We start from the raw sequence: 12,883 nt of genomic DNA on the forward strand, positions 1-12,883 counted from the left end.
AATGACTAAAAAGTGAAGGATAATCACTTCCCAGTTTACACTCTAAGAATCTTCAATGTGACTGAGTGATTAGTCTGTTTGATGTCCACTGTGGGATACTGGAAACTCACTGTTGTTTGGGCCAGAATCAAATTATTGTCAGGAAAGGCAAAATCTCTTGCTACAGGAATCACTAGAGCTGTGAGCACTTTGCTTCGAGACTAGGTGAGCTTGCTGTAATTTCATTCATCACTCTAAAATCTAAGTTACTAATTTCTTTTGTTGCCGAATCTATTAGTTCTGGCATTTTCTGTTTATATATGAGATTCCCAGTCTCCCACTATGTGCTATCATTCTACACTTGTTAGATTTTACACGGAACTGCTGTTCAAACTTAAAATTATAAAAAATAATTCACTGTATAAATTGCTGCAACGATCTTAATGAACAATTTTAATGAGAACTACAAACGATTTGATCATACCTTTTGTCAGGAATTTTAAAGTCTTTGTAAAGTTGTTCAGCCTGTTTATGCTTGCTGTCCAGTAACAGTGCTTGAACAGTATCATGTAAGGATAAGTCTAAATATGTTTTACCAGATTCTTTCTGCAATCGAAATTGGTATCGCAACAATTTGATCTGTTCTTCTGTGATCTAGAATTTGACAGAGAAGTCAGTTTACATGTACAACCATATTTTTGTTGGTAACTGTCACAATAAGGAGGCTTTCTCGGCAAGTTAGCTCCACAAACTGAGAGGAGCAGGGCCATGAAGCGATTTAAATACAGGATTGAGATTATTTAAAGTTGTGTGGGATCAGCAGCCAATCAACAACTGGGAAATAACCATAAAATCCATTTAAGTAAATATTTAGGTGATACTTTATTCATGATACTGATGGTTAACGGGCCTTAGAAAGTCGTTAAATGGCACATTGTGCAATGCAATAATAGAACACTGAAGCAATGATTTCTCTCATAATAGACTCCTGTCTTCAGCTGTATCATCTGTTTTTTTTTGAGGGAGTGCGGATTGAGGTGAAAGAGGAATGTCCACAGCCTCTCACACCTGGAAGAAAATAAAAACCTAAGGTGTAAAGAATGTGCAAGCAGCTACATAGTAATCACAGTGCAAATTGCACTGGTTTTGGTTGAATTGTGCTGTCACAATGGCAGCTGTGGTGACTTTGCAACTTTATGGCAATTGGACAAAGTCTGGCATAATGTCACAGTGTTGAATATGATATTTGCTATTTCTTCACTTACCTTGGCAGCAAATTCATTCTTGGCTTTATTGTATTCATCCACAGCACTCTGCAAAGCAGCTACTCGTCCCTCGATTGTCTGATGAACAAAGTGAGATTATTTAAAAGCTGAAAAAGGAGGCTGCAATTTAAAATTTTTTAAAAATCAATGATAAGAGGCCATTTCAAAAACTCGAACATTGATAATTGATAAAGGATGCAAATTTGATGGAATAAATTACATTAACCACATTCATACTTATCAAATGGTCAGCAACTTGACATGGTGACATGGAATTTGCATAGATCTCAGCTGCTTACTAAAACAGATTTTTGAGCAGTAACATAATTTTTTTTTGCACAAGGGTGCTACTGTTTTATATCAGCACACTTGGTCAGCCATTATCAATTCCACCACTGGAGAAAGATAATATAAACATTAATACAAATACTGTGGCGAATATAAACATTGCAGAATGCACTGATATATAATTTTAGGTTGTGAGATATATTTATAAATATAATCCTGTGGAAAACAGAGGCAGATGGATGCTGTTTTGCAGCAGAGTCCTTCTGGAACAATGACTAACTTCAGCATTTATCACAACATCTGTAACTACAAACCCCTAGAAAGATGTTTATACTGTTGGGCTGAAGGCAAGTGGTGTGAATATTTACGCTATGGTTTCACTTCAGAAAACAACAGTGCAGGAGCAGGAGGAACCAGTCATTTCAAATGAAGTATTTAATTGTGAATTTTCCAAACCAGGATAGTTTGGTTAGAAATTTGCAGGTTATTAGCATTTTGAAAATATAGGCAAGATCTATGAAAAGTTCATTTGAAGAGGCCTGAGGAGAACTCATGGAATTGTCTCCAAAGAATTTGGCAAAGAAAATTAAGAAGTCAGTAGAAATTTTAATTGAGTTAGGGTATAATTTCTCTAGACTTGAGTCTCTGTAATGGATATTGTTGAGGAGAAAAAGTTGAAGGCTTATTTTGCCATGTATTTCAGATCTACCCATGTTCTGTATTTAAATAGTTTGCTTGTTTTTCAGTTTTTGTGCAATAAATTCTGTTTTGTTACTAAAGAAAATCTGCAGCCTTGTGTGAATATGTTTCAGTGGCTAATCATCATGTTAACTAATTAAACAAAATAAACATATGATCTACCATTGTTTCAATGTGGGATCTGACTTGATCAGTAGCATTATCAGTTGAGAGCCTAACAATTAATAGGATTAACTAATAAACCAAACACCTACGTTAGGCAATCTTTACCCCACATCAGACAAGTGAATATGAAATTAACCAGCTTAATCGTTACCTTCAATTAGAGTTTGCTATCCTTTGTGCACTCAAACTAACAACTTTCTAAATGGTCATTGCCAGACTGTCATGCAACTCTAATTTCAAATCACAACCTATGCTGCACAGATTTGAAAAAAATCATGCAATGACTAATGCATATTAGTCAGTAAACTGAACAATCATTGCTTTAATTCAATTTGGCATTGAAATTGATGGTTATTTAATGAAATCCAGTCCACTTAATTCAAAGTACCTTACATTAAGGCCTAACTTAACATGAATCAAAGTGTCAGTAATTGAACACATTTTTTTCTAAAATTTTAATACAAACAGTACTCAGCCTGAGAATTACAACATTTTGGTTTTAACACCAATTTCCAGCAGATATTTGGAGTCAAAAAAAGTTCACCAAATGTGCTAGGCTCATTTCAACAGGAGTTGAATGCGTGTTGCTGAAAAAGCACAGTAGGTCAGACAGCATCTGAGGAACAGGAAAATTGACGTTTCAGGCCGAAGCTCTTCATCAGGAATGAGGCTGGGAGTCTTGGGTTGAAGAGATAAATGTCGGGGGGGGGGGGGGGCGTGAGGAGATAAATGGGAGGGTGGGAGGATGGTGGGGCTGGGGAGAAGGTAGCTAAGAGTGCAATAGTTGGATGTGGGTAAAGGTGACAGGTCGGAGAAGAGGGTGGAGCAGATAGGTGGGAAGGAAGATTGACAGGTGGGACAGGTCGTGAGAGCAGTGCTGAGCTGGAAGGAAACCATTAGGGTAGCTCTATGTTGAGTTTTAATTCATGCTAACCTGAGAAATCCACAGCACTACAGGTCCTGACTATGGTGGAGAGCAAGGACCCCAGCGAACCTTAAGTCACTCAGGTGAAAAATCTCTTCACTAGCTGAAAGAATACCTAGCACTCAGAAGGTGGTTGTGGTTGTTAGGGGCCAATTATCTCAACACAAGTTCAAGGTGGCAGCTGGCCACAAGACAGTGACAGGTCATAACATCATAGTCTTGATGCTTCAACCCCATGCAAGATGTATTCTTGTTAAAACATCTAACCTGATCATTTGTGTCTGGGTGATATTGTTTCTCAATGCTTATGATTCTAGTGGCCAAGAAAGAGAGAGAGAGAGATGTCAGAGAGACAGAAAAAGACATTTACAATAGAGACTAAGAATGAAGGAGAGAAAAGGGAAACTGATAAAAATTAATGTAGGGTAAGACACAAAGGAGTGACTTTGAGAGACTCAGTTGGAAGAGAATTGTTTGTTTCAATTCAATATTTCAATTTGTTTTCACTGGAATTACTTTACAATTTGACTTAATTAATATTGAATAAAAAATTGCCCATACTACAATGTAGGGCATTCACCAGCTGCATCAAAATAATCTGACTCATTATTTCCAAAGGTATGGGCATCCCTGATGGATGGGATGTGACCCCCCATTTCTATAGCTTTTGTGCACCTTGGCAGAGTCATCATTATTTGCACATGCAGATGCTGCTGCATAAGCACAGTTAGTGATCTTTACCACATTCTCTCTGGTCATTAAGAAATTAAACTTTAGTTTGGAAAGGCCACACTGGATGCCAGTGGATGGGGTATTTTGCCCTTACCGTTTCATTAGAGTAACTGGAACGCACATAGAAGTTCCCAAGCTCTTGGTGGTTGTCATCCTGGTTGAATAGATCTTTGAGCGTCTCTGGTTCTTGGTGCTTACAAAACTGTGGACATTAGGATAAAAACATAATATTGCAGATGCTGGAAACCTGAAACAATACACAGAGTGCTGCAGAAACTCAGCAAGTCTGACAGTTTCTGTGGAGAGAAAATGAGTTAATGTTTCAAATCTGATATGATTCCTCTTCAGCCTTGAAATGTTAACTGTTTCTCTCCACATAGATGTTGCCAGACCAGCTGAGTTTGTTTCTGTGTTTGTTTGTGGACAAGCATTCACTAATCAAAGACCTTCACAAGTAAAAACATTTACTATGTATTGAATATGAAATATTCAATATTTATACTACATGAATTAGAAATATTCTCTTATCATTGAACAGACAAAACAAAATGGAAACTATGAGATCTTTGTTAAAACTACAACATTTTCGTTAGAAGTAGAGAATCAAACAGCCAGAACATCTACAGGGTAAGGGTCAAAAATTATAAAATTAAAAGCTACACAATCCTATCAGTATAACAATAACTGGGAACACTAAAAAAGAATTTCACCAAAGACCTTTATACACTTTTATGGCTATTCTACAAAGTGTGATTATAAATAAACCAAGTTAACCATGAATGATAGTTTATCTACTAATCCTACAACAATTACAATACTTTTAATTAATTTGATTTGATTGAATGTGATTTATCATTGTTACGTGTATCTAGGTACAGTGAAGTTTTGTGCGCAGTATAGGCAGATCATAGTATACAAAGACTGTTCGGGTAACAGAAAGAGTGAAGGTTATGATGTTACGGCTGTAGAGAAAGTGCACAAAAGACCAAGATCAACATTAAATTTAAAATTTGAGAAGTCTATTCAGAAGGCTAATAACAGCGAGGAACAAGCTGTACTTGGATCTAGTGGTACTTGTATACAAACTTTTATATTTTGAGGGTACTTTTCACTGTACCTAGATACACGTGACAATAATAAATCACATTCAATCAAATCAAATTAATTAAAAGTGTTGTAATTATTGTAGGATTAGTAGATAAACTATCATTCATGGTTAACTTGGTTTATTTATGAGATATAGGGTAAATAGTCAAGGTCTTTTCCCCGGGGTGGGGGAGTCCAAAACGAGAGGGCATAAGTTTAAGGTGAGAGGAGAAAGATTTAAAACGGACCTAAGGGGCAATCTTTTAATGCAGAGGGAGGTGTGTGTATGGAATGAGCTGCCAGAGGAAGTGGCAGAGGCTGATACAATTACAATATTTAAAAGGCATCTGGATCGGTATATGAACAGAAAGTGTTTAGAGGGATTTGGGTCAAAGGCTGGCAAAGAAGATAGATTTATTTAGGATATCTAGTCGGCATGGACGAGTTGGACTGAAGGGTCTGTTTCCATGCTGTACAGCTCGACGACTCTAAGCAGAGATATTGATGTGCTTTCTTGACCATTGCTATTTAGTATTGGTAAGAAAATAACTCAGGTGATGCAATTTGCTCACTCATGATTGTGTACCTATCACTGACAGTTACGAATCAAAACACTTGGTGCCTGTGTCAATGGTGAAGATAGTAAGTGAGCTGGGGTTGGGGTGTGAAGCAAGTGACAGGTGAATACAACTGCGGGACAAGGGAAAAAGAGATAGGAAAAAAATAAACTTTACCCTAAAGGATGTACATGACAGATATTTTGCCATGATTTCCTTGACAAAATAATATTTACCCACAACAGTCCAATCATTATCCTGGTAGTTTAATCAAACCAACCCAAGGGACAGGAGGCAAACTACTGAGTGCCAGAAGGGTACTATATGAAACTGAACCTGTAGACTCAATCCAGTCATACTTTACACTATAAACTGCTTTTTCACACCCTCAGCAAAGTGCCTTTGAGTGGTGTTTGTGGGAAATAAAAAATACAAACACTGATGCAAGTAAGGAAGGCATCCCGAAGATTGGAATTAAGCTCTATTGCTGGGGCAGGTGGAACGCTTCTCACCTTTCCTGGATGAGTGCAGCTCCAACAACACTCAAGAAGTTAGAAATCATCTAGAACAAAACAGCCTGCTTCATTGGCACCACATCCAAAAACATTTACTTCCCCCACCTCTGACGTTCAATAGCAGCAGCGTGTACCATCGACAAGATGCACTGCAGAAATTCAAAGTCTCCTCAGACAGCATCTTCCAAACCTAGAATCAATTTCATTGAGATGGACAAGGACGAAGATACATGGGAACACCACCTTCTGCAAGATCTCCTCCAAGTCAGTCACTACCCTGACTTGGAAATATATTATCATTTCTTCACACTGGGTCAAAATCCTGCAACTGCCTCCCCTAATGGCATTGTGGGTTTCCATACAGCACAGGGACTGCAACATATGCAGAAAGCAGCTCATCACCACCTTGTCAAGGGCATCTAAGGATAGGAAATAATTACTGGCCCAACCAGCGATGCTCACATCCCGCAAAATAAAGAATAAAACAGCTATTAAAAATTATCTTATGATACACCATGATTTTATGCATTGCTCCTGACATTATAAGTGAATAAGTACCCCTTTCCTTTCACCTTCATTTCAAAAGAAAATAGTAATAAAAAATTCCAAGAATACAACATTTAGAACCAGCGAAAAATAGCTAACACATGTAAAAATGTACTCAATTTCCAGAAATGACAAAATACATAATATGGCATAAAGCTGATACCTGACGATAAAGACTTAGTGCAACTGGTTGATTCTGAAGTGTCATAAAGAAATCTCCCCTGTTCATCTCATTCTTCAGGTATGTCACAACAGTATACACTGAAATGCAGATAAGTACAACTCATCAGGAAAGGAATCAATTTCAGCAGTGCAGTTTTAAACATATTGACACTCCTTAACGACATAATTCAATTTATCAAATCATTCCTTCCGCGCCAAGAAACATTTAATTTAGCTATCTAAAATATACTTAGAACAATAATTTAATTTTCATAAGCTTTGTATCTACCAGATGCAGGAATTTGTATTGCTGCATGTACATCTGAATCTCATCCCAAACACTAATTACATTCAAAAGCCTCTTCAGAAACCAAAAGTAAATTTAGGATTGACTATCTCCCTTTGCAGGTACTCAGAATTTTGCAATACATGCATTAACGAAAAGATTTGCAACTAGAACTCACCTCCTCTATATTTCACTTAAAACTAATTCCGGGTCCATGGAAATAAATCAAGGTTAAGCAACTGTTATATTGGTGGTAAGTGGATAATTTTGACCCTGATCACAATAATTGAATAAGGCATCAGTAAGACTGGCAGACTATTGCAAGTCCCACATTCAAAAGCATTGGCTCTTTAAAAAAAAATGCCTCCAGCGACATAATGATCCAAGCAGTTGCTCTCCCCAAGAGCTTGGGACCAAATGGAGATTTTTGAAAAAAAGTGCTACCATAAAACAGTGAAAAAAATTCTCCTCTTCTCCCAAAGGATGACCAGTCAAGAAACTGAAAACTATTCCAAAACTATGGCAAATTGCATGCTGCTCCATTTTACCCTGCAAAATGTCCTTAGGTAACACATTGTCAGTTAGATAAGTTCAGAACTTCTAGTTTTGTGTAGGTGAGTGCGCTGAATAAAGCATTAACCTCGTTTACTGACCTGTCCAATGCAACCTATCCCAGTGGTCCTGTTTTGGCTCAAAATGAAGGTACCCAGCTACAATGATTAAAATACGCTCCTCTCAGGATCCTACTGATAATAGGATAGTGTGCAATGTACTTTCAAATATAAATTAACTAACCAAGCCTTTGCAGCCTGTTTGCCACATTAGTCAAATAAAATCTTTTTCTGTTACTTCCTCATATTCTCCTCCTATTCAAAATAGAATTGAAAGGACAGAATTTATGGACAAAGTCTTTGCCCAAAAGCAGGATAGCCAACCATATTGACAAGTTTCTAGGAATGATCTCAGACATGAAAATTCGACTGTGATGATGAACAAATGAAAAAAATGTCCCAATATAATCAGGCGTCAGTTGAATGTGACAGTTGTTAGGTTTCACTTTTATTACAATATTTCAGTTACCTAAATCACTGTCTCCACTTTCTATTGCTTTAAGTAATGCTAACTGACTCCTTTTCATCTTCAACAGCAAGGGCACCTGCTCACCAGACCTTGGTTCGTACTCTAAAAGCTAGAACAGAGCAGAAGTTATATATCTTCTAGAAATAACGTCAACCTTATTTTTCTCTTAGTACAGTTCCACATTAAATAAAGTAACAAAGCTGTACATTGTAATAATGTGAAAATAAAAAATTACACTATATTTTGTTATGTAATAGATTACAAACACCATCAAAGTAAGTTAACATTTGTCACTGTTAACTGTGCAAAACTCACATAGCAATTTTAGGTGAGAATAGATACATAGTTAGACATGAAAATCCAGCGTTACCACCAAACCTACACTGCTCAGTATTAGCTGCCTGACTCACCTTTCAAATTCATTAAACAACATGATGTTCCTGTACTTACATAGTGGATGCAAAATAAATTCCATATGTTTCAGTCTAAGTATGTTAAGTTTAAATTATTGCCAAACAATCATCTTGATACAAAACATTTACTTTACCCATTTGGATTCTTACTCATCCTAGTATTTATTCAGAATGGTTCTTTTTGGTTTTACCTTTAATTCAGTCTTTCCTTTTATTTCACCTTATTGTGATTAACATTTTATTATATTATTATTTTGAAACTTGGACTCAAGACAGGAGGAAGAATAAATATTAGTTTTCGATCCTGAAGATTTCTTTTAAAAAGTAAAGGGTCAGAAAGTTCTTCTGTACAGTGAACAAAGGCAACTTAACAGGAAAGAACATGGAAGAACTTAAATGACTAGCAAGCTAACTTGGGAGCTACTTGATGAGGTATACAGAGTTGAACTTTTATGACATCAGAAAAAACAGATGGCCAGGGGTCACTCATAGTTTCAGTTGAGAAGTTCCTAACTCTCAATTGAGAGAGTTTCATACCAGCAGGCCAGTTCAATGTGCGGCAGTCTTAGCGTTTAAAGCTAGAAAGGTTTCACAAAATCTTTTAGCAGTTCAAAAAGACAGAATTTTTCTAAAAAATTCATTTAGATAATGTCAGTGACGTCTAGTAGAATAATAGAGAGAATTAACAAAAGAAAATATGTGATACCTCGTGAGTTAAGTAACAAAGCTGAAGAGTGAAGATTATACTTGGTGGGCTGAGAGTTTGTAATGAATACTGCTGGGAAAAGGATTCAATTTTTCTTTTTGCTGTTGAAAAAAATCTTCCCAAACTGTCTTATATGTGCATACAATTAGCTTTGTACTTTTTCCCCAGTTGGGTGTAGTAAACTTATGATCTGCATTAAAACTATACTGGAAGCCTTGTGAGTGCATGTGCAGCGAATGATCACCATGTTAACCAAACAAAAAAAACTGATGATCTAACAAGTCAGGTTACAATCTGGGTTCTGATGTGTTCAGTAGTAACATCAGCTGGAATCTTAACACAGAAACTGATCTAACTTTGAATTCACTACTCTAAACTTATAGTTTCTTGGTCAGACTTGACACTGCTTTTTAATGATTCTTCAATTGAATTTGTTAGTAGGAAGTTACAATTGTTTACCCTGCTCATAAAGGTTCAAATTACCCTGCAGAAGGATGTTGGATTATTCTGACTTTCCATTAACAGCAATTTGCCATGCAAAAGCACATGTAAATCAATAACAATGAGGGCAAATATAGCAAATAGTGGATGTTTATTCACTAGCCACAGAAATGTTTGGGCTAATAAAAACTTTAATGTTATTTCAACTGTTTGTACTCAATTCCCATTGAAATAAAGGCCCATATTCCATTTGCCTTCCCTATAACTTGTGGCACTAACTTCATTATCAAATGTGCACATTTATTGTCAAACTTCCCTTTGTTATGAATTCCTACATCTAATTGTATAATCCATTTGCTCAGATAAATTTAACATGTTGGTCATACATCACAGACAGTCTGGAATGGCCTTCTGTCAGCTGCACCATCTCAGCTGAAAGGTTACAGTTATAGTTTGATGGCTCTTTGCTAACTTAAAATCCTGTTTTTAAAATTATAGTTCTCAATATGCTTTCAGTTGAGTGCAGCAAACTGGCAAAGGAGCTTAGCAGAAAAGACAGGTGACGAATAATGGCAGAGGTTTAGGAAAATAGTTCATGACTCACAGTAAAGATGCATATTAGTCAAGGAAAAGATTGAGGAAGAAGGTAAACATTCATGGCTAACCAAGTTATAGACAGTATCAAATCGGAAGAATAAGCATACAACTTGGCAAAGGTGAACAGCTCACCAGGGGATTGGTTAAGTTTTAAAAGCCACCAGAAGTTGCCAAACAAAAATGGAGAAAATAAACTTTGATGGTAAACTAGCAAGTAATAACAAAACAAATAGCAAGAGCTTCTTTGAATAAATAAGAAGAGGGGACAAAATGAACATTGGACCCCTTAGAAAATGAGATTGAAGAAATAATAATCAAAAATCAGGAAATGAAATAAGAGTTGAATAAATACTTTGCATCAAACATCAACCTAGCAGAAAATAATAACATTTCAAAAATACTATATGATCAAAAGACAAAAGGAGGCGAGGAAACAAATATAGTAACTATCACAAGAGAAAAGTACTAAGGAAACTAAATGGAGCTAAAGACTGATAAGTCCCCTGGACCAGAGGGGCTCCATTCTAAGATATTAAAGGAGGATGCACTGGTAGTAATCATTGGAGGACCTTTAGATTCTGAAAAAGTCCAGAGGATTGGAAAACAGCCAACAAAATACTTTAATTCAAAAAGAGAAGGAGAAAAGGAAAAGCAAATAACAATAGGCTAGTTAGCGTAATATCTGTCATTGGGAGGATATGAGAATCTATTATAAATGAAGTAATAGCAGTGCATTTAGAAATATAATCAAGCAGATTCAACATGTCTTCATAAAAGGAATATTATTCTGACAAATGTATAAGGAGGGAATAGACAGATGAAAAGGAACCAACAGACATAAAATACATGAGTTTCCAAAAGATGTTAAGTTGCCATACCCAAGGGGACATAATAAGATCCCATGGTGTTGGGAGTAGTATAATATCATGAATAAAGAATTGGCTAACTAATTGAAATCAGAGTTGGGATAGGGAGAGGTGTCTTTTCAGCATGGAAACCCATAACTAACTAGTGGAGTGTCACAGGGATCAGTGCTGGGGCCACAATCATTTACAATACATGTTAATAACTTGATGAACGAAGTGAATGCACCATAGTCAAGTTTGAGTGAAAATAAAAATAGTGGGAATATGGGGATACATATGCATATGTCACACAAAAAAATACACTTCAACAGGTTATAGGGAAGGCAAATGGAATATGGGCCTTTATTTCAATGGGAATGGAGTACAAAAATAGGAAGTCTTGCTAAAAGTATACAAGGCACTGGTTAGACCTCAACTAGAATACTACGCTAAAAATCACACAGCACCAGGTTATAGTCCAACAGGTTAAACTGGAAACACACTAGCTTTCGGAGCGACGGTCCTTCATCAGGTGATCGTGGAGGGCTCGATCGTAACACAGAATTGATAGCAAAAATTTACAGTGTGATGTAACTGAAATTATACATTGAAAAATTGATTGTCTGTTAAGCCTTTCATCTGTTAGAATACAGTGTAGTTTCACTTCTTTCATGTGTAAATCACAAAACCTTTTTTTAAAAGTTGCATTCTCGGGTTAGCTGTTAACAATGGTGATAGCTAGACAACATGTTGAAGGTGTTGGCCCCCTGTGTTCTCTGTCTATGCCATGATGCTTAGATTGATTCTAATCTAAAAAGTGAGATAACTGAGTTTTACATAAATTCATGCAGTTTTTGAGCTCAGAGTTACATATGAATGCATGCAGTTTTTGAGCAAAGTACAATGTAACAAGTACAAATTCACCCCACAAAATATGTGTGTGCATGTGGGTCTTTGTCTGTCTGGGGTGGGGGTTGAGAGTGTGAGAAAGTACGTGTGCGCGCGCGTGTGTGTGTAGTGAGTGCAGAGTGTCTTAAGTCTGTGAGGGGATGCATGTGAGAGTGTGGGAGTGTGTGTGTGTCTATAACACACACACACTTTCTCACACTCACAACCCCCACCCCAGACAGACACACACACAAAGACAGACAAAGACGCTCATACACACATATATTTTGTGGGGTGAATTTGTACTTGCAGAGTTACATCGTACTTTGCTCAAAAACTGCATGCATTCATGTAGAACTCTGTTATCTAATTTTTTTAGATTAGAATCAATCTAAACATCATGGCATAGACAGAGAACACAGAGGGCCAACAACTTCAACATATCGTCTAGCTATCACCATTGTTAACAGCTAACCCGAGAATGCAACTTTTAAAAAAAGGTTTTGTGATTTACGCATGAAAGAAGTGAAACTATCACTATATTCTAACAGATGAAAGGCTTAACAGACAATCAATTTTTCAATATATAATTCCAGTTACATCACACTGTAAATTTTTGCTATAAATTCTGTGTTACGATCGAGCCCTCCACTATCACCTGATGAAGGAGCGTCGCTCTGAAAGCTAGTGTGCTTCCAATTAAACCTG

The 12,883-nt window shown here is 36.7% G+C and overlaps 1 protein-coding gene across 1 annotated transcript in view; it reads right to left on the bottom strand.

The window, feature by feature from the left end:
- The window catches only part of vps16 (VPS16 core subunit of CORVET and HOPS complexes), a 52,500-nt gene that overhangs the window by 7,226 nt on the left and 32,391 nt on the right, over positions 1–12,883 (bottom strand). Inside the window, exons 17-21 of the mRNA XM_060828029.1 lie at positions 8,286–8,394; positions 6,921–7,018; positions 4,148–4,255; positions 1,245–1,322; positions 464–633 (exon numbers count right to left, since the gene is read on the bottom strand). Of these exons, the coding sequence (XP_060684012.1) occupies positions 464–633; positions 1,245–1,322; positions 4,148–4,255; positions 6,921–7,018; positions 8,286–8,394 (563 nt within the window). The remainder of the gene's footprint in view (positions 1–463; positions 634–1,244; positions 1,323–4,147; positions 4,256–6,920; positions 7,019–8,285; positions 8,395–12,883) is intronic.

The sequence above is a fragment of the Hemiscyllium ocellatum genome, chromosome 7, assembly GCF_020745735.1.
Source record: "Hemiscyllium ocellatum isolate sHemOce1 chromosome 7, sHemOce1.pat.X.cur, whole genome shotgun sequence".
NCBI classification, from domain to species: domain Eukaryota; kingdom Metazoa; phylum Chordata; class Chondrichthyes; order Orectolobiformes; family Hemiscylliidae; genus Hemiscyllium; species Hemiscyllium ocellatum.